The sequence below is a fragment of the Haemaphysalis longicornis genome, unplaced genomic scaffold, assembly GCF_048455015.1.
Source record: "Haemaphysalis longicornis isolate Haplotype H1 unplaced genomic scaffold, Haemaphysalis longicornis Haplotype H1 scaffold_1, whole genome shotgun sequence".
Classification (NCBI taxonomy): domain Eukaryota; kingdom Metazoa; phylum Arthropoda; class Arachnida; order Ixodida; family Ixodidae; genus Haemaphysalis; species Haemaphysalis longicornis.
Window position 1 is genome coordinate 420,752,492 of NW_027526203.1, and position 22,805 is coordinate 420,775,296.

General features: G+C 45.6%; 1 protein-coding gene across 2 annotated transcripts in view; it reads right to left on the reverse strand.

The window, feature by feature from the left end:
- The window catches only part of LOC144155636 (uncharacterized), a 60,342-nt gene that overhangs the window by 33,029 nt on the left and 4,508 nt on the right, over positions 1–22,805 (reverse strand). For both annotated transcript variants that reach the window (XM_077687206.1, XM_077687205.1), the window contains exons 2-8: positions 15,684–15,727; positions 13,408–13,455; positions 10,936–11,160; positions 8,241–8,345; positions 5,269–5,478; positions 2,120–2,239; positions 1,015–1,269 (exon numbers count right to left, since the gene is read on the reverse strand). In XM_077687206.1, coding sequence (XP_077543332.1) covers positions 1,015–1,269; positions 2,120–2,239; positions 5,269–5,478; positions 8,241–8,345; positions 10,936–11,160; positions 13,408–13,455; positions 15,684–15,696 — 976 coding nt within the window. In that variant the 5' untranslated portion in view covers positions 15,697–15,727. The remainder of the gene's footprint in view (positions 1–1,014; positions 1,270–2,119; positions 2,240–5,268; positions 5,479–8,240; positions 8,346–10,935; positions 11,161–13,407; positions 13,456–15,683; positions 15,728–22,805) is intronic.

The following is a 22,805-nucleotide window of genomic DNA, read 5'->3' on the forward strand; positions in this document are numbered from 1 at the left end:
GGCAGACACCATATTTATCTCATCTGAAAGGATATAAGTACTAGCATAATAGAGGAACACTATTATGACAACTGCTATTGGGCTGACACCAAAGGTACACTTCTAAAGACTGATATGATAGGGTTTCCTTCATGAAGGTGCCAAGAGATACCTTCCTGCAATCATGGGCGTCAAATGTCACTTGGAACCCATTTTAAATCAATATTATTGCCACAGTTTTGAGAAGCCAGGAAGCGGTGGCTCAGGAGCTCCGTGATATCAACCCCGCCTAGGGAGGAGGTGTGTGACAGAGAAGCTTCCAGCTAATGAAACTCTAAGTGGTCTGACCTTTCCCTCTCAGCGATATGCACATTAGCTGGAAATGAAAACCAACAAGATTGTGCGCGGAAAAAACAACAACACCAAGTAGACATTTTGGTGGAGGCCTTCACGGCATGCTTCATCCTGTTTTGCCCCATCACACCACCTTTAGGCAGTTTCAGACCTGCTGAATGTGACAGGGCTTATATTAAATTTAGCTGGTGGGAAAGCAAGGTACAGGCAGTCGTGAAACGTGACCTCGGATGCTTTTGAAGCTGATGAGAAGGCTGGTGTCTTGCTCAGACAGAAAATGAGTGATGTCAACTACATCTTCAAGCACCCTGTTACTACTGTTGGGCTCTCAGTGGACAAAACCAGAACTGATGCCATGAATGGAGCTGCAATTCCTAACTGGCAGCACACTGGCCAGTCCTAATTTGTGCATTAGTTTACGGGCTAGCAAGAACTCATAAGAGGGGGGGAAAAAAAAACCCAGAAAAACACAAATTTGTCCCAGTATTTAAGTTTTCTGAAGGAGCTTAGCTTTCCAAGCACTGGCTTTTCTTTCCCTATTTCTAAACTAACAAATGCATGTGATGTGCACCTCAAAACTTCCCGCACATTTCAGAAGCACCTAAGAGCGTGAAGAGCCCCACACTGATGTGCACACTGATGTGCCAGACTTGTGGGGGTTTTCATAAAAGCCAAACTCACTGCTGACGTGCTCCTCATTGCCCTGCGATGCTTGCAGGATAATGGGCGAGTCTCGCCTGCCACCGTCCGTGGCCACCAGCAGGCCCTGTGCACTGTTGAGAGAAAGGCTGAGCACTTCCAAGCCGAGAGCATTGTTTGTCTGCCCTTGGACCACCCAGCGGCAGGCAAGGCGTTGCAGGAGAAAATCGGGCACGTTGGCAGGCAGGTAAATGACGGCCCTGGAGTCCGACTCTACCGCACGCATCCAACTGCAGTCTGGACACAGGCACAACACAAGATTGAGCATTACCCCAGGGGGCAGAGAGCGAATGACCCTTACAAAACACCTAAGCCACAATGATTAATGCTTGCAAGCCTTTGTATGAACACTTTTAAACTGAACAAACTGAGCCAAAAGTTGCTGAGAAAACATTTAGAAAAACACACTTTAATTTAGAATTTAATTAATTTTAATTTTAACTTTAATTAATTTTTAACTTTAACTTTAATTAATTTAATTTTAACTTTAATTAATTTTTAAAAACACACTTTAATTTAGAAAAACACACTTTAACATGTGAAAAAGGATAGCTAACATACCTAAAAAATGCATTATACCACTCCCCGCACATGCAACTGTTTGTTAATGCACAAAATGCCTGAAGTGTGAAAACAAGCATGGCCACCCCATTCACTCTTCCAAACTGCAGTTCATAAAGTCACAAGTCAAATCGTAAATGCTGATATGTGATTTGCAGGCGCGTTTAACTGCCTTAGTTACAAAAACAGTGAGGTTAGGTGACACAAACGTGAAACAGGTGTTTCTGGCAACTTTTTCTGAACCCACACCGATTAAAAGGCCCAAATTTTGGCTAGTGAGCACTACCAACAACATACTGCATTACTCCAGGCAGTCAAGCATGCGTCAGCTTAGGCTTTGGTTAACTGTTTCGCCTTGACGTACAAGTAGTCTAACATAATTTGTGTGTGCCACCCTAGCATAAAGCTTTGTATTACTTTACTGGCCAGGCAGTGCACACGATCTTCCAAACATGTAAACAATTCACAGCATAAGCTTGTTGTCCACATGCAAAAAACATTCAGCAACAACACCACGACTACTTACTTTTGTAAACTGATTCAATAAGGACGATGGCTGTTTGGTTTTCAACGCTGGTATCCAAAGTGAGGTTAAGCTGAAGAAACCCTGCCTCAGAAATGAAGTCATAAGGAGGCAATTGTCCAGCTGTGCAAAGAATACAAAGCAAACTTAGCAAGAATTATGGTGATACATAACACTTGTGCTAACTCTAACGTGCATAGCACTCCTATGAGAACTCTGCGAAAGTACTTTATCAACAAGAAGAACTCAGATGACCTACGGGAGAATGTCAAGGATCTAATTTCCAATCTCTAACTTCCAATCAGCAAGAGTTGTGTAATACACTGAAGCAGCAAGGGCCATGAAGACAACACACAACTTAGTTATTTGGCATTTCATAAAGCCCTCACCCCTTGTCCGGTAGCAAACGGTGCTTTATTCACTGATAAATTTAACAAAACTTTTTAGTTCTTTTGGCAGAAGTGCTGACATGGCGCATAGGGAGTGCATAGCTTACTGAACATGTTATTTTTAATTCTTTATAATTTTGAATGAGTGCATTACCTATTTAACCTGTTACAGCCTAGCAAAACACAGTTTCAACAACTTACTTTAAAAGGGCGAGAAAAAGCTACTGTTACCTCTTGTGCTGTACCTTTTAAATACTACAGACATATTCGATATTCAATCTGATAGTTGAAGACAGGCTTTTGCCTTACTTGTACTAAAAAGTTATAATATTAGCACACCCCCCCCTAATTATGTACGCCTCGAGCTTCGCGATCGCTACACCGCCTGCCGCCTATGGGCGCAGCGCTGCCTGGCTCATTGGGGCTCATGCAGTGTTTTGGTTCGTTTTCGCTACTTTTTGCCTTTCAACGCCCTAAACAACTTGTTATGGTGATGTTGGTAAGCAAATGGTACGTTTAGGGCACTTCAAAAAACAGCTGTGTCTTGACAGAGTTCTCGAACGCCAACAAGAGCTATCCGGAGAGGCGGTTCTGCGGACTTATAGGCCGCTCTTACGGGCGACGGCAACAGCTTATCATCACAGTCACCTCCTAATACGCCAGGCACATGTCAAATCTATTGTCGCGTCGTTTAGACCTCATACTGGTGGCACAGTGTGAGGTTGGTTTCGTTTTGCAGCGTGGACAACAAATGCGGGTTTGTTTTGATATATATACGTAGTAGAAAGGTATGTTTCGGGGATGTGATTACCCAATCTCTGACAATAACCTGTGCCTTTTATGGGAATATAAGCCACGCGAAAATGTTAAGCATATTCCAAGGCTGTAGTTCCTTAAATATGTGCCCACTCACGCCTTATAGCAAGGCCCAAGGAAAGTTAGTGAAACCACAGAAAAATAAATGGTCTGCCAAGTCCGGAAGATACAGAATAGCTCCTACGGGAAAGGAAAGACACAGAGCAGCTTCGGAAATGTTAAAGGGTATAAACCTAAGCCAGGTAGGACTCACCAGACCAACTAGATGCGGAATGAACTGCTATTTCGCAAGAAATGGGGAGGGGGGTGGAGGGGGAGGGGGACGCTTAACTATTGTTGTGTATAAATGCGGGGTGAAATCAAGGAATGAACGTTTTAGTAATCACACACACAAGCTGTGCGTTCACTCTCCTTTTTGTGTTTCAACTTCAACGAACAGCTGATCACTCAGTGGACGCATTTTTTGAGATATGCGGGGTAGGCAGTTCACAAGCGAGAAAAGGTGTAGTTGTAAGAGTGTGGTGTCTGATAAGGCCCTCTGATTTCAGTTTGTGATAAATTCTGCACGCTCCTTTAGCATATGACGATGTATCGAAGAAGCGTTCAGTCGCGGATGCAGATTATTCTGTAAGCCCGTCTACGTGCTGCTCGTGAAGGAGATCTGTAGCAGATGAATGTTTGCGAGCGCTCACCTCACGACAAGATGATCCCGCATAAAATCTTTTGTCAAGTGCTGTTTCTCGAGTATAATGTTGCATTATCTATCGTACTTCTTTTGTAAAATTTTTGTGAAATTTATGCCACATTTCCTTGTCCACAGTAGTGATGAATATTTGAGGCAAGCATGACTGGTGTGCTGTCAGGCATGATTGCTCCTCTAGATTATGCAAGCACACAAAACTGATTTACATCGTAGTGTACAGCTGCAGCATGACCACCTGAGGAAACGCTGCTCACAGAGACACTGTTAGTAAATTTCAGAACAGTGGAATTACAAAAAAACTAGCTCCATTCATATGCAGGTTTCGCGAAGTCAGCCTGTGACCCACACCTGGGGCGGTATTCTCGCAACTGTCCCTTTTGAAAACGTCCCTTTTGCGTCCCTTTCATCGTGACGTACTTCCGGTTAAGCAGTAGGCTCTGGCAGTAGGTTTGCCGCACTTGCATTACGTCACTTCCTGTTGTTTTCTTTTAGCCAATCAGGGCTCGCCAAAAGGGACACTTCTGAAAGGGACGCAAAAGGGACAAAACTCGAGAATACCGCCCCTGGTGCTTATACAGACCGATGTAGCACACTAATATCACATCAGAAATGTTTACACTCTTGTAAATACACCACATTTGCGAACAGAGTGACTGCTCCACATAAATATGCATTTCCAACGCATGCAAACGGTAAATCTCGGTCGTGAATGTGCCGCAAAACCAGCGATGACAGCGGGGAAACTCCCGCGGCTGCTTTCGTAACGGGCCTCTAGGGGGATTTCAGTGGCGCCCCTACAGGCAGCGCTCGAGGCGTATAATACCCCAATTATATGACGTTACTAAGTGCATACATGGCAAAAAAGAAAAAGGGGGGAGGGAATGCTAAAACCGCTGAAAATGCAGCTTTCAACCCTTTGCATGCAAATTTGTGCGAGCCGCTTGCAACGCCCCCATCCCACTCAACATAAAGTGGCATAAAGGAATAGGTATATGAGGCACAGGGCCAGGATGAGAGATAATAAAGAACACGAAGAACTACACAGGCTGAACTGCAATATTTGCTTGATACAAACACCAAATTGCACCCTAGCTCTATGTAATGCCCCACTGACCATCTTTGTCTCATCACTAAACTGGCTTATCTATGCACTTTGAAACAGTAAGTCTTTTTAAGTTTTAGAAGAACACATTCACAAGTTAAAATGCTGAAAAGACAACAAATGAAGCCAAGTATTCACACACCTTTCAGATTACCAGGGAAGATGACGTTTTGCCCACTTATAGAGAGCTCACTCTGTCCTTTCAGGCCCAGTGTGTGCATAGACATATAGACCTCGTGATCTTTGGAGTCCTCGGCATGGATCATGATGCTGCAATGGGCAGTTCCACTGGAAACAATGTACTCTGGAAGATAGTACACTGAAGTTCTCGTTGTCATGTTGTAATTGCATCCTGTAAATAAAAACAGGGCATTAGCTTTTCAAATTCAGACGTTCAAAACTCAATCAAAACAGAAAAAAAAAGTACTGACTTCAGTAAATAGTAGAAGTCTAAGATTACTGGTGCAATTGGCAATGTGACCTGTCCAGTCGTAAGCTGCTATACTGGGAAATCACGCCTGTATTTTTTACTTTTTCCAGGTGGCAGCACGGCCTTTGCTTGAATGACTTTCCAGGTGGTCCATTTTGACATGCTATTTGTGCTTTGCGGTAAAATTGGAGGAAACGAGGAAGAAATGCCAGCTTTATTTATTTCTAAACAAAGCTTCATTTTTCATCCAACAAAAGCCAGACGAGCTTTGAACAGTGTGATCAATCAGTTGAAACAAAGTATTCAGCCAACTACCACAGCATGCAATGAAAAAAAAAAATTGTAAAATAAAAATTGTTGCAATGACTCACAAGCTCTGTGTTTCCCCTTTTTCCTCTCAACTTCAACGAGAACTGATCTTACTGAGGAGGACGCAGGCAGCACACAAACGAAGGAAGGTGTTGTTGGAAGAGTTTGGTTTCCATTAAAGCCCCTAGATTTCGGTTTCTGTAGCTTCTACATGCCATCTGGTTACTGCTTGCCAAAAGAGAAGGCCACCTTGCAATAAATACTTTGGGATTTGTTCATCCCACATTATTTGTTTGCTTTATCCAACCAGCTGTTTTCATAGAATGTTGAAGAACTTCATGCCCCTCGACCCTAGTTATAAGGGCGGCTTGTACTTTGCCATGAGAACCAGTGTGCCATGACATGCAACTTCTGTGCCAGGTTATGCGAGTGCCTAAAACCAATTTAAAACATGGTGTATTGCCCTATCATGAACACCTGAGCAAACACAGCTTACTAAAACATTGTTAGGGAGTTTCTGGCCCGAAGAATTACCGTCAGCTCTACATCACACCCCGCCTTCGTGGCATCATATTTCAATCTCTGATAGAAAAAAGTCTGGCACTTCCAAAGCAATACAGAATGTTGATGAAACGTGCTGATATGCCCCAAACCGAAAAGATACCAAATCACCGCTTTTTATGAAAATAATGCGAAGAATTGAGGTATGAGAACGTTGGAGTAACAAAAAAAAAAAAAAAATCGCGGGTGTTGGAAATAATTTTGGCACTGCTCTGGCTCGAACCCAGGCCATTCCCTCCAAAGCCCATGGCTGTACCCCAAGACAACTAAGGCCGAACAGCAGTGTTCTTCTAGCAGTTGCTCAAAAAAATAGAGGGAGTGCTCAAGTGAAGCAGCGGATGGCACTGGGTCCGTACAGGACGTGCCAGGCTCGCACTTATCTGGAAACGGAATGTCGCCTTTGTGACACTGGTCTGCGACGCACGCCAATTGCACCACACAGCAGTCTTATCAGAAATATTTGCACTCTTGTGCGCCACTTGGCCTTTGTAAACACTGTCGTCACTGCCACACATAAACATTTATTTCCAGTGTGAAAATGAGAAATCACAGCAGTGAATGTGTCCGATGGGGAACTGGCCACATTGACCTATGGCTGTTTCCAAAACGTGCTGCTAGAATGCTTTTAGTTGTGCCTCTACAGGCAGTGTTCCTTACTCAAGTGCAGAAATATTTCAGCACTATGAATTTCAAAATAGCGATTTTTCCCCCTAACTTTATTTTTCTACTTTCTCTGGCATGTCATACATAAACCTCAATACTGCAAATTCATATATTAAAGCCCGAGTTCATTAATTTAAATTGCACTGAATCTTGGCAAGCAAGAAGGTGAGCTGGCAAACAAGTACTCAAAGCAAAGGCCGCGCTTCTGAAGCAGAGTATAGTTTAGAAAAACCTTTACGGCCAGACAAAAAGGTGAAAAAAACATTATTTTCAAAGCCAAGCCATGTGTACTAACAGGACAGGCATTAACAAGGCATCACTCTAGTTTCGCTAATGCAACCTTAATCACAACAAATCTGTTTTCCCAAACTGCATCCATGCAAGCATGGCTGTTTTTGCTGAACTAGAACATGCAAGCTTTTGTAAAGAAATCACTGAGCTAGGACGGCATTATGACTCATGCTAAACATGATGGAATGCTGAAACAGTAAAACCTAGGGCACCAACGCACTTGTTCAAACTTAGGTTGACCTTTTCCTCCACGTTAAGGTTGTCCCCAATCGGGTTTGTGGCTATAGGGATCTAACAACCGACCGTGGCTACCAGGGCAGACATACGGCCACCCGAGGAACAAGGCTGACTTGTGTCTGTCCACATTAAGTCCCGGCTAGCATGCTGACTGTCCCCCATCCCACTGTGCCAATCCCTGTCCCACCCAGCTCTCATGTCCCGCACATCATGTCTGCTTCATCTTTGTCTTCGTCTGGTGTGCGATGCCTGTGCGTGGTGGATATTTACCGGACCGCGCACCCTGTGGCAGCCGGCAGGGACAGGGTAAACCAACAGCTTTATTGCCAGCCCTTTGAAGGCTGGAAAATATTAAGATCGAACAAATTTTCCTTCCATGAATGAAAAACCCAATATGAGCCATCAAAATGTTAAAGCAAAGAACTTGCTTCTAGCAATATAAAAAATAATTACGTATAAAATAAAATGGCTGCAATGCAGCAAAACCGGTTCAGATATGAAGAGCCCTACATTTGTGTGTGTGTGTGTGTGTAAAAATCAACTGCATTTACTAAACTGCAAAACTGCAAGCTGCAAAACTGACTTCACTTCAAAAAAAAAGCCGCAAGTGCAGCACTACGTACCACTATGGAAGGTGCCGCTGAATACCCGATCTGCAGGCTTGGGGTCATCATGGAGAACCGCTGAGAGCGTCACATTCTCAGCAAGAATGAAATATGAAATGGGGTCTTGAAGGAAAGAAACAAATAATGTCAGGGATTATAGAGTTTCAACGATTTCCTTTTAAAAATGTACGCAAGGTGAAATACCCCCTTAAATAGATTCCACAATTAATAAAATATTGAAAACTATAATGAACATGTTGCACATACTCATCAAAGATGTCAAACATTTAACTACGACAATAAAGAAAACAGCAAACTCGAGATAATTTTGCCTTTTGGAAAACCAGGCGGATTTTAGTTTATAATCATGTCTACACATCCTTTGGCTCAAAAAATGCTGTGGTGGCTGCATTATCTTCCAAATGTGGCTTAATAAAAAAAGAGACAAGAAGAACATACAATTTGCTTGATTCGAAAAATTGGGCAGTTCAGTGCTCACAACTTAGTTCAGTGCAAAACAATGTTTTCATTGCTTAGGAATTCACATAAAAAAAAAAACAAATTAAACTAACTGCTTCTTAAATAGTCTTACGGTGGTAACATAAGGTCTAATGGCTTGGCAAAGCAGGGAAAAAAAAAAAAGCCAGTAAGTATGCTGACTGCACAAAAATGAATGCAGCCTGGAAGGAAGCGGAAGACCGATCTGTCACCATTTAGCATACCAAACACAGTAGAGCATTTTACCTGCGTGTTTGTGTGATTATAGGTTTCATTCGTACTTCAGACAATGAACTTCAAGCTAAGGTTTATTCCAGATGGAATCAGACAACTTTAGCACAACTCTACTCACAATGTTGCAAGTAGAAAACCGATGTCCCAAATTCCTAATATTTCCACCGATTCTGACACCATATAGCTAGACCAGAGTGAGCAACGCTTTTGAGTCCCTCTGCTCAAAAGTCACACAGAGAAGGTGTCACACCTTTGGCTCATTTGCATTTGTTTTGAACAGCATCAGCTACCAATTGGTATAGGCCCGTCCGTGACCAACCACCTGAAGGGGCTGTCACCCGTTTTTTTTTTTCTATCTTAATTATTTACCTTAATTACATGCAATTTGCATTAAACTTGACATCTTTGTTATTCTGCCATAGCTATTTTTGAACTGACGAAAAATTGTGTTATTTCTTCATGATGCCTTTAGGCCACTCAATGGACCTCATAACTGAACACAGTTTAACTGCCCCCCCCCAGAAAAGAAAAGACTGCACGAAAATGGGGGAGGCAACACACAAAGGCGGTGATACAGAGACCCGTGGGGAGAGAGTAGGACAAGCAAGATGGTGACAAGCAAAACTACCCTTGAAATTGACACGTGTTCTTGAGGCAAAATGGCTCTGGTCTGTGCTAGTTGGTACATCTTCGGTGGGAATCAGCTTGAATAAAACGAACACAAAAGGAAGAGGGGGTAACACGACACACGACACAGCAGTGTGTCGTGTTACCCCCTCTTCCTTTTGTGTTCGTTTTATTCAAGCTGATTCCCACCGAAGTTCTTGAGGCCATCAGCAGGACACCCTTTTTCCTCTGAATTTATCCCTCATCTTAAATAGAGTATACGAAGTAATTCACCATTCACAGAAGACTGCATTTTCATAGTGAGTGACAATATGCCTTGAATTGAATGTGCTTCTACAAACTTTGGGGAGCAATACAGTCAAACCCGTTTATAGCGAATTGCAATATGCACCGCGATTAGTTCGATATATCCAATAGTTCGATATAGCCGAACCCGCCTATAATGAACTGATCGTTACAAGTTCGCAATCCGCGGGAGCCCCCCTCCCCCTCCTCAGCTCCACCATCCCCGCATGCGAAAACGAACACAGTAAAGTAGCCGTTACCATACCCAAAATAATCCATTTATTGCAAGTATTAAAGCTACTTTCCGCCTGAACTGCCTACTTTGCAAAGAAAAAAAGCGGTGATTTTTGTTTTCACTTTCGTTTTGGCGGCTTCAACTAGCATAGCATTCTCTACACGAAACATTATTTGCACCAGTTAGAGTCCGCGTCCTCTAAAATCTAAGAAGCATTGGAGGAGCACATTGACTACCGAAAGCGCTTCATTATAAGCGTCGGACGGCTTTCACTCTCGACATCATCGGGAATGTGGGGGAGCTCTTCCCACAGTTCACCGATGCTGCTGTCTGGGTCCGGACTCGCTGACTGCGCGGGTTCCGTCGTGAGTCCCGCGCGTCGAAACAGTTACGGAAAGTGTCGGGTGTCATGTCGCTCCGTGCGAGGCGCAATGTCTAAGTCGCAACTCTTGCTCCGTGGTCGCGGCCAATCCACATCTCAATCGCCGCTCCGAGACCATGCATTTTTTCGGCGGCCATTCTCGGCGCGCAGAGTTCGCTATATCGGATGTGAAGTTCGTTATAAGGAATATGTTTCCCATGTATTTCCGCAACTGAATTATTTGTGTTCGATGTATAGCATAATTCGCTCTATCCGGGTTCGTTATAGCCGGGTTTGACTGTACTTCCAAGGTACAGAGAGTCTGCTTGCAAAATGTTTTGGGATAAATGGGTAAACATACAAGGAGTGGATAAGTGATTGGTTTGGGATTTACAATACCTTTGAGTAAACTGAGTTTGCTTACACATGCTTATGAAACCTACATTGCATACATTATATATCGTGCTACTTACACGCCTGGTGTGCATCACTCAACGTCAGAACGGTCTTGGACCCATTCCCATGGGTAGTGGTCAAATTGAAAGTGTCCCCCTTGGACAAGGTTACTTTCATATCAAGAAAAACTCCTTCATGAGGAGGAGATAAAATTGAAAAATGGTAACTGCCATTTTTTTTTACGCATGAAAAGTGCGTATTTAAAGCGGTTGCATTTGCTTCTGCTTGATCACAGCCAACATCTGCATAAGAAGGGAAAACAAAAAGGTCACAAAGAGCAAATTAAACTTCAAAGTGCTTAATGACAACATCGACAGTTGGCACTTTCTGACACTGCAAGAATGACAGAGTATTTCAACCATGGTTTCACTAGAGACCACCCGACGCCCCACATACTTTGGACTGATACCCCGCAAGGCCTTTGACTCAGAAGGTACTGCACAATTCCGCACGACATCAAAATTATCATCAGGGCAAAAAACGGTTAACTGCATTTTCAGGTTCGTCGAAAACCCAACCTTTTACCTCCATGCAGGCAAGCCAATCCTGACCATTTACAGCAAAGAATTAAGGGCCGTCCAGTGTTCCATCGCCCTTATTCTTTACCATCACATATTGAGGACTGGCTACCAATACATATCCGCAAAAACTGTGGCGTTCACTTCATAGTACATGCAGAAGACATCCTCGTCTGGACTGAAAAAGATAGCCACCCAACAACAAAAACTGGCTGTGCACAACAAGCAGCTCCTCTCACTCTAGAAGTAGACCTCACACAGCTTGGCATGCAAATACCTGCTAAGAAGTCTCATCGGCACTGATCATCAGGGGCCATCAGATTGGAAGAGAAAAAATACACCTCTACCTTTGCCAAACTGAGTTACAGCTCCCAGGGTAAGGTGAGGGCATGGTTTCTACTATGGCATGGGATGCCACCATCTGCCTTATTAACCGCACTGACACCAAACCCCTTTCCATGCCCACCCTGGGGCAAGCAGTTTTCATGTCCCAAATTACTTAACTCTTTTGTTACCACGCCTATTCAAATCAATCACAAGTGATCTACGCTTTATATCGCCAATTTCGACAAGTTGTAATCGTTTCTCGCACATCTAATACACCCCAGTGGTTAAGGCACTGCACTTTTAAAACCTGTTTGAATTTTCCAGCTCCGGTGACACTGAGATTTTTTTATGCTGTTTTTGTGAGCCGAAATGAGTGTGTTGTTGCGAAAGGGGGCGTGGCTGCTGCGCTTGACAAAAATGCATGCTGCTCGTGGTTATGCTGGCACATACGACATCATAGGTTCTGTTGCGGGAAATGAGCTAGTGGGTCGCATGGCCATTCCCTTTTTGCCCAATTATATAGCTTATTTGAGCGAAGTTTTTGTTAAAAGTGGTGTCAGTAAGATTCTAACGAGGCAATCTTTCAAATAAACCAAACTTGTGTTTTGTCTGCATGGCTCCTTTAAGCTTTCTTCTGTCCGTGTGGATCGTTCACAGAAGTGCGGGAGAAAGTGGCAAAGAGGCAAACAGCCCATGAGCAGGTGTTGAGAGTGCCCGCCTGAAGAAAAAAAATGCTTCCCTTGGTCGGTATTGAACCTGGGTCCCTCGCGGTATGACACCGGCGTCTATCTCATTGCGCTATCATTGCATTCTTGGCGCATGGCATTTTTGGGGGTTAGTAGCACGGGTGTTGGCTTTGGACTTCGGCAGTTTGGATTTTGGACGTCAGGAGGGTGGATTTTTGAATTTGATTTAGCGCAGTTTGCACAAAGAAAGCTTCGCATTTTAGGCATCTTTCTTTTAAGCAGACCTAAGAAAAGCCAAGTTAAAGCTAGTGAAGACCACCAGCTCCGCTGTTTCTTCAGTCTTCGCATCTCAACTGCATTCCCACCAGGACATGGCAAGAAGAAGCAAGGGAAGGCTTTCTGTACACTGCTGCGTTTATAAAACCCTAATTTGAGAACGACTGCTCTGCATTAACAAAAATTAAAGCAATGCTAAAAGTTAGGTGGTAAGTGCTGAGCTTGATAAAGAAGCTTCGTTAACATTAAATATAAAAAGTCTACCTTTAACAGCAGATTCTGCTTGACTGCCATTGTTAACACAAAGACAATATAATCAGTGCTCAGTCTTCAACTGTTAGATTAGGTGCAAGGCATGTGCATGAGACACATCACTGCTTCAAAGTAGGACACGAATAAGAGCATTCGACTGGGGCGCTCTGCTGTGTCAGCATGATCAGGGTGATGCAAGCGTCTCCACTCTCATAGGGCTAGTAATATGGCAGCTAGCATTTAACGCAGATCCCATAAACATATGCTAACTAAAATGTCGCAAGACCAACAATCATAATGTTTTCGCAAATTTAACAAAGACTGTTCTTTATAAACTACATCTGAAGCATGATTCTACTGTTAATATGGCTGCCGCCTGTGCATCTGCAGACTCTACATTTGTTTGATGTAAATAAGATTAGGCACTCACGTTGTCTTGCACCAGTTGTGTGGCTTGCAATCATGACCAGCACAATAACTGCAAAGAGAACATCTTTTTTGAACACCTGGAGCGTTGCAAATGAGCGAGGCCATTTCATAACCAGAAATAACTGCAAATAAAAAATTGCCTCGGGTGAAAATTAAGCAACTGGAAAAATAACAACAAGGATTGGGCAGCAAAAACATACAAGCCTCCATTTTACTGCTGATGCTAAGTTCTGACAAAGCAACAAATTTCACATTGCGGGAAACAAAAGCTCCAGAGGCTTTGTAACTTATTACACTCTTGGATAGATACATTCATACGGCTAAAAACAAACATATCTTATTACTCCAGTGCTCTAAATACAGCAGTCCAAAGCTAGTAGTACTACTGCAGAAACACCATTTTCCGTTATCAGCACAGTGTTGCTCAGCCTTTAAACTGAAAATAATAAACATTATTAAAAACATTTCACCTTCCCACCTAAATGTGCTTGCTGCAAACCAAAAGCAGCAGCTCAGCACACAAGTGGAAACTGAAGAGGGTACAAAGGTTTTGTCATACTCTGTGACATGCCACACGACATTTAACCCTGATGCCAATCAGCAAGCTGTGCACGCTACCCCTGAAGCTCGTGTGGAGCTAAGCATTCAAGATCAAAATGAAACAGCCATCTTGTGGTCTGTTGCCATGGCAATTCATTTCAGCTAACCTTTGCATGCCCTGAAAGAGCTTGCTAGACATCGACAGACAACCTGTTTCGGTGTGCCGACAACCTCAGCATGGGACACACGAGCACATAAGATGGCCGCCTCTTCACTACTGAAATGCAGAATGCGCTTCAGTGGGGCGGGGGAGCGTATTAACACGAAGCACGAAACCATACATTTGCAAAGAGTACGCTAATGTTAAACGGTGAATGCTGACTGCTTGCTCTAAGTTTAACTAAGAAGATGCATTGTGGTTTGGTCTTGATTGTACGATGTAGTAAGTTCTGCTTGCGTACACAGTAGTTCCCTTAATAAAAAGCTCGAGACTACTCCTTTCAATTCGTTTATGTACGGTATTATATGGAAGGAAAAAGATTAAATGAAAAGAAAATTCAACACAATTCAGAACAATTTAACTTACAAATATTCTCTCACAACATCTGTCAATAGTCTATTGCTGCCACATAGAAACTAAATCATTGATGACATTTACGCGGTTTTATTCACTTGTTTGAAGCCCTATTGCCAGATGCATTCTACTTTGTTGAAACTCCAACAAATGATGAGCTGAGGAGGTGCATAAATGCTAAGCAATATGCTGACAACTACCCAAGAAGCTGCTAACGCAACCTGGAGATGAACAGAGCCCCGTGTGGTGGCTATGGAAAGTGCAGCACAGTTAGGGTATGGAGGAAATGAACCCAATCAACGCAGCTGGAGAACAGAACAGTAGCACAACATTCGCGAGCAATGCTGTTATGCTTGCTGAACTTTTTGTGTTGTTGCCTTCCTGTTTTTCGTGTGAATTGTTTCTCCTGGCATTCAATTTCAAAGGCTTATTTTTATTAAATTTTTCATGCCTAACTAAGCCTTCTCCAGTGTTAAGCCTTTTGATACCCTAGTTGTGGCAAAGAAAAATTTTACAAAGCTAAGAACTTCAATTTTTAGTAGTACAGCGCTTCCTTCTATAAGACGGGTGGTCACCCTACAGATACTACAAAAACCTATTGCAATACATTACAGCTAGTTCAAAATGCCAATTAACTTATATAACAAAAATTTGTTCACTGCATTAAATGTCTCCCAAGATTTTAGAATACGTCAAAATAGCAGAAAAAAAAATTTAAATCCACCAGTGCACCTTTTACAAAATTTTTGAAAACTTTGGTATTACAACACTCTGCTTCTGATAGTTGACTAAGACTACAGTTTAATGTCGAATGCAGTTTTAGCTCTAAATACAGCCATGAAAATCTTCCCTCCTTATTTTTGGCCAGTTTAACTTCTCAAGTGTTTAACTTCTCACAATCTGCAAAGCTTGCCTGGAATATAATGCATTTCCTAGTCCAATGAAGAGGGGGGTGGGGGCACTGAGACACGAAGAAAATGTTCGAGTAACCAAACATGATGCAGTTAGTCTCAGCCACCCCACTCCATGGCAAACAAACAGTACTAGCAAACAGACCCATAAATTCAGCTGTGAAAAATTTATGAAACTTTATGAACATGCATGAACTTTATGAACATGCATGTGCACTGCAGACAGACAGCAAAACACGTAGAGAAACTTACAGTAGGAAATCATGGTACTGGCCCTACTGTGCCCGGGCGCACGCCTGCAAAGAAGCAAGAGGTTATGACCAGGCTGCCTGCCACTGTGCTCCCCTTCTTAATCACAATAAATTTGCTCCAATAAACAAACTGCACAGTGGTGGAACAGATTACGAACTGCTTGGAGCAGGCAAAATGTGGTTTTGAAGCAGACTTTCAGCTTTTGAAGCACACAAACCGTCATTCAAGCCCCCACTAAAACCATTCGATCCTCAAAAGTACTAATACAGTGTCACACGGGCACTTTCAATTCAGATTAAGGCAAAGCGCAATTGACTTTTCAAGCACGCTCAACGCATCGCCGCAGCTACATGGCACGCTTCAATCTCGATTGAGATGTTGCACCGCTTACACTCACGTATGCCACATGGTGCCAAAAATGTATTTCGTGGCCAGCACCAGGTAAGTTTGATGGTCATAGGTATATACGTAACTATATAAATGTTATCGAACATTTATTTGAGTCAAGTTATTTGATACGATTAGTGACATTAGTTGAAGTTGTCACCTTCTGTGCCATTACTTGGTGGGGATGAGAGTATCACCGCTTTCATCCAATCGCGCTTGGAAAACTCAATCGCCTTTGGAGAACCAGGACTGAGTTCGAGTGGGATTGGGCCCGATTGCAATTAAAACTGGCCGTGTAGCAGTGCCCGATGCAGTTGAGCTCGATCCGGATCGACTAAATCGTGATTGAATGTGCCCACGTGACAGGGGTATAAAATAGGGCTCAGAGTGACTATAAGACAAAAAAACAAAATTTCTCAGCTAGATGTTGTGAATTTCATTCTAACACCAAGGCCCCACTTTCAAAGCAAGGCATAGATTAACTGGGCGAATGTTTTAATGCCTCTTCCCCAGGTATGCAAGGCCCACTGAAAGATTTTGCTGGCCCTCTTTCAGACCTGGCCACATTTAAATGTTAGAAAGCCATAGTTCATTTTTGCTGCTTGCAATGAGGACCTTGGTATTACCGAGCATTTTTCTTGGGCAACTCGATTCAGCCTGCAGTTTTCTCTAGTCAGTCTTTGGGGGGATCGGAATCATAGTCTCAGACGATGTTTTAAGTAAACCTCAATGATGTGAATCTCACGGTGTAGCTGGAAGTAATCGTATGGTCTCAACAATTAGTATCACCATAAATGAGCTAAACCAGCACAAAGACCGAAAGAAAATGTGCGCCTAGTTCACATCCCTGAGCATGCATTATAAAATGACATAAACACCTTGCGCGGGCAGAGGTATTCACTTGTAGTATGTATATACGCATAACGAACATACTTTCTTTTGATTCACAATATACTGCAGGCCCTCCCTGAGGCCCAAGTAGGAGTGGGGTATGGTATACAATGTTGTGTGACCCATGTAACAATGCAAAGAAAAAGTGAACAAAAACAGAGTAGTGGATAAACGCAAAACAAAAATTAGAAAAAAGCATTCTGAAAGCAACGTCTGGTATATAGGGAACACAAAACTTGGACTCAACAAAAGGAAACCATTTATAAAGCAATACAAGTCATTGAAATGGGGATAACCGGTGGTAGCTAAAACTTTACATGATGAAATTTTCAATGGATCGTAGTATATTTGCTGACAGGAATATGTGGCTGGGGAGGGCATTCAATCCAATCTGTTAATGGCTCTTGGGAAGAATGTTTATATTGATCAGTTCATGCAAAATTGGGAGTTAATGTACAACAATGGTGATGTCACTTTGGGTCTATGGTTGAGAACTGCAGGATGCCGGAGCTTAAATCGAAATTTAAGCCTAGCAAGCTTCCGCCAAGATTCAAAGGAGCTAATTTTATTAGTGAGAATTAGTTCACTGGGAGAATCATGCCTGTTGTAACTATCATATATAAAACGAACTGCAAGTCTGCTAATTTGTAAAAGTTCATTAATATTTTTCTTGTAGAACAGGTCCCAAACAATACATGCATATTCCAATCTAGACCTAATTAATGCATCATAAGCTGAAAATTTAACATGCGGGGGCGAGTATTTGAGCCGGTGTCCAAAGGGACCAAGTTTGCGGTGAGCTGATTTACCCTCCTTTTTTTTTTTCCCTGGCGAAATCTACTCAACCAAGCAAGTATCAATACGCATGAAAGGAATCAGAAAGTATGCCACAAAACCATTGCAAGATGTGCAATATGAGTAATATTGTCACGTAGCCAAGGACGAAGCAGTTGTTTGGAAAAGAAACAAGTTTATTGGAGCGAACTTGTGCTCCCCTAACAACTGAAAAGAATACAGAGGCGGCGAAGCAGTGGTCAACAAAGTGACGTACGTGCGTCGGCGAGCGTCGCAGAATCGAATGCCCCGGCGTCTGCTCTGCAGGCTTTTTATCTTTCGGCGCGCGTGGTTCTGGAACCGTCGATTCGCATCGAGAACATTGTAGATGCAAGAAGATTATTCCGGGATGTTCACGTTAGATCGGAATGCTCTCCCTATCTGAACAGATAACACATGCGGCACAGAAAGAAAGAATGGAACACGCGCTTCCCTTGGCACGGAGATAACACAGACCGGCGCAGCCGGGCGGTAAAAGCAAAACACAAATAAACAAACCCAATGCATGGTTTGCGGCATTACCCCCCCTCTAAGAGTGCATCGACTCGATGCTAACATAAGCGACAGTCCGAAAATGAAAATAAAAGTTCGTCATCGTTCGTAGAAAGGTTTTAAGCGAACCACGTGGACGACTTCGGGCCGCGTACGTCGTCGTGATGTGCCGGAGTCACCATCGGGGATCACTTCGTAGGTAAGTTGGCCAACACGTCGCAGAATCTGGTAGGGTCCGAAATACCGTCGCAGAAGTTTCTCGCTCAGTCCGCGTCGTCGGATGGGAGTCCAAACCCACACACGATCCCCTGGTTGGTACTCGGCGTCTCGGCGTCGGAGGTTGTAGCGGCCGGCATCCACCAGCTGCTGGTCCCTTATACGAACTCGAGCGAGCTGGCGGGCCTCCTCCGCACGTTGAAGGTATCCTTGGACGTCGGCGTTGAGGTCGTCGTCTTCTACATGCGGAAGCATGGCGTCGAGCATCGTAGTCGGTCGTCTTCCGTAGACAAGCTCGAACGGTGTCATCTGCGTAGTTTCCTGCGTCGCTGTATTGTACGCAAACGTGACATACGGGAGGACTTCGTCCCAAGTCTTATGTTCAACGTCGACGTACATGGACAGCATATCCGCAATTGTCTTGTTCAGACGTTCTGTTAGTCCGTTCGTTTGGGGGTGGTACGCCGTCGTTCTTCGGTGATCCGTGTTGCTGTAGCGTAAGATTCCTTGCATCAGCTCCGCGGTAAAGGCCGTTCCGCGGTCCGTGATTAGGACTTCAGGGGCTCCATGTCGCAGCACAACTTGGTTTATAAAGAACTTGGCGACTTCTTGTGCAGTCCCCCGCGGAAGAGCGGCGGTCTCTGCGTAGCGCGTCATGTAGTCTGTCGCTACGACAATCCACTTGTTCTCCGATCGTGACGTCGGGAACGGGCCTAGAAGGTCCATTCCAATTTGTTGAAAGGGCCTCCGCGGGACGGCGATCGGTTGTAGAAGTCCGGCGCGTCTTGTCGGCGGCGTTTTTCGTCGCTGGCAGTCCCGGCAACTCCGAACGTAGTGGGTGACGTCGGATGTAAGGCGGGGCCAGAAGTACTTCGCCTTAATTTTTGCAATAGTGCGAGCTGTGCCGAGATGTCCGGAAGACGGGTCGTCGTGGGACGCTTCCAAAATTTCGTCACGAAGGTCTGCGGGGATGACAAGTAGATAATTCGTTCTTGTTCCGGGGCTGAAATTCTTCTTCACGAGGACGGAGTTTCTGAGGCTGAATGCTGGTAAGTTACGCTTGAACGCTCTAGGCACGGCGACGTTACGTCCTTCGAGGTAGTCGATCATTACTCGCAAGTCGGGGTCGGCACGCTGCTGGGCGGCTAGGTCGCTCTCCGTAACAACCCCGAAGAACGCACTGTCTTCATCGGAGTCTTGTGGTGGTGGGTCGACAGGGGCGCGGGACAGGCAGTCGGCGTCGGAGTGTTTCCTGCCGGATTTGTAGACGATTGTAATGTCGAACTCTTGCAGGCGCAAACTCCACCGCCCAAGACGGCCAGAGGGGTCCTTCAAATTGGCGAGCCAACACAGCGCATGGTGGTCTGTTACAACCTTGAACGGTCTGCCATACACGTATGGGCGAAATTTTGAAATGGCCCATATAATAGCCAGGCACTCTTTTTCGGAGGCAGAGTAGTTTTTCTCCTCCTTCGACAGACCACGGCTGGCATAGGCGATTACGTTTTCGCACCCGCTTTGTTTTTGGACAAGGACGGCACCCAAGCCTATATCACTGGCGTCCGTGTGTATTTCCGTTTCGGCGTTGTCGTCGAAATGAGCGAGCACGGGCGGGCTTTGCAGGTGTTTTTGCAGCTCGCAGAATGCCTTTTCTTGGTCGTCTTCCCAGCTGAAAGCGGTGCTATCTTTCGTCAAGCGCGTGAGCGGCTCTGCAATGCGTGCGAAGTTTGCGACGAAGCGCCGGTAGTATGCGCACAGTCCAAGAAATCTGCGCACGCCCTTCTTATCTTTCGGCCTTGGGAAGTTCGCTATGGCTGAAGTTTTCGCCGGGTCAGGCAGGACTCCCGCGGCGTTGACGACATGGCCCAAAAACTTCAGTTCCTCGTACGCGAAGCGGCACTTTTCAGGCTTCAGCGTTAACCCCGACGTACGGATGGCCTCGAGTACTGACTGCAACCTTGCGAGGTGTTCGTCGAAAGTCCGGGAGAATACCACAACGTTGTCGAGGTATACGAGGCAGGTGTGCCACTTCAGGCCAGCTAGCACAGTGTCCATGACTCTTTGGAACGTTGCTGGTGCCGTGCATAGCCCAAACGGCATTACCTTGAACTCGTATAGGCCGTCCGGGGTTATGAATGCAGTCTTCTCTCGATCTCTCTCGTCCACTTCAATTTGCCAGTAGCCGGTCTTGAGGTCCATCGATGAGAAGTACCTCGCATGGCAGAGGTGGTCGAGGGCGTCGTCGATTCGTGGCAGGGGGTACACGTCCTTTTTCGTGATTTTGTTCAATCGCCGGTAGTCAACGCAGAACCTCAGTGTGCCGTCTTTTTTCTTCACGAGTACGACCGGCGCAGCCCACGGACTTTTCGATGGCTGTATAATGTCGTCGTTGAGCATGTCGTCGACTTGAGTCCGGATGGCTTCCCGCTCGTGGGAAGAGACGCGGTACGGTGACTGTCGGGTAGGTCGGGCTCCATCCTCGGTTATTATCCGGTGCTTCGCCAGAGGTGTTTGACGTAACTTTGAGTTCGACGAAAAACACTCGCTGTAGCGACGCAGCAAAGCCAATAACTTGTTCCTTTCTTCTTGCGGTAGCTCCGGATTCACGTCGAAGGGGTGCGGAAGCTTGAAGGTATCGTCGGGTGCGCGTTCAAAGTCGGCGACTGCTATCACGTCACTTGCTAGTTGCGTTTCTTCGACGAACGCAATTGCAGCGCCCTTGTTTAAATGCTGGTACTCCTCGGTGAAATTGGTGACCAAAACGTGGGATTTGCGATGCTTAAACCGCGCAATGCCTCTTGCGACAGACACACCGCGGTCAAGAAGCAACCTTTGGTCACTCTCCACGATAGCGTCAACGTCGGGAGCAGCACCTTCACAGTAGACGGTGATCATCAAACTTGCGCGGGGTGGCAGGGTGACATGATCATCGGCTATCCTTACAGCTGCACGGATTTCGGGGTTCGATTCCGGCGTCATGGAGTGGTCGGAGGAAAACGTTATCGACTTCGTCTGCAGATCGATTATTGCGCCGTTGTCCGTCAAAAAGTCCATTCCGAGAATTACGTCGCGGGAGCAGTTGGGCAAAACGACGAACACCGCAGGGTACGTCGTGCCGTCTATGGTGACGCGCGATGTGCACGTTCCACTTGGCGTCACGAGGTGGCCTCCTGCTGTGCGTATGTGCGGACCGTCCCATCTGGTCATAACCTTCTTCAGCTTAGACGCAAATGGTCCGCTCATTACGGAGTAGTCGGCTCCCGTGTCTACGAGGGCGACTACATCAAAACCGTCGATGGACACCTTGACGTCGGATGCCGCCTTCCTCGAGTTCCGGGTCCGTCGGGGCATCGCATCTCGGCTTGTGCGTGTTGACGGTCGGGCACTGTGCGTTGTCGTTGTCCATGTCTTCTCAGCGGACGTCTCGGTCAGGTCGGGTAAGCGTCGCGGCGTACAGCTGTCGTCGTGTTCGGGAGTCTCATCAGGGTTAGGTCGGGTCGTCGGGATGAGGGCATGTCGTGAATCACTGTCTTCGGCGCGTCCTTGCGTCGTTGGAGGGTTTCCGGTTTTTCGCCGTAGAGCAACTTCACCTCCAGAAGTTGCTGCTTTTAGTTTCCCCCGCGTGGGCTGGGGGACCTTCCACGGGCGAAGTCAGCGTTGCTACGGCGGTTCGGCGATTGGTATGGGTAGGGCGACGGCGAACGGTTGAAACGCGCTGGGCCACGGCTGGTTTCAGATAGATACTCGTCGATCTCACGTGGTCGTTGGCCAGGGAGAGGGCGAGGTGCGTCGACGGAGAAACCACGCAGTCCGAGCCTCTTGTATGGGCAGCGACGGTAAATGTGGTCGGCCTCTCCGCAGTGGTAGCACAGAGGACGGTTATCGGGAGTTCGCCATACGTCCGTCTTCCTCGGCGTCTGGTTTCGGGCTACCGGGGGTCGGGCGGGTGACAGTGGGCGGCGGTACGGCGGGGCCTCTTGACGGCGTGTTGGAGTAGGGCGGGGTCGACGAACAGCCGCGGAGTATGTCATAGCTTGTGGCTCTCGGGGTACCTCGGATGGCGTAGAAGTTCCCAACGCTTGTTGCACTTCTTCTCTAATCACGTCGGTGAGGGAAGCGACTTGGGGATACGGCGGCGTTGGGAGAAGTTTCCGCAGCTCCTCTCTCACTATTGCGCGGATAGTCTCGCGTAGGCTGTCGGCCGGGATCCGCGTGCTGCCAAAGTCGTTCTCATTGGCCGCGCCAACAAAGTTGCGGTCATACTGCTTAGCACGCATTTCGAGGGCTTTTTCAATGGTGCTG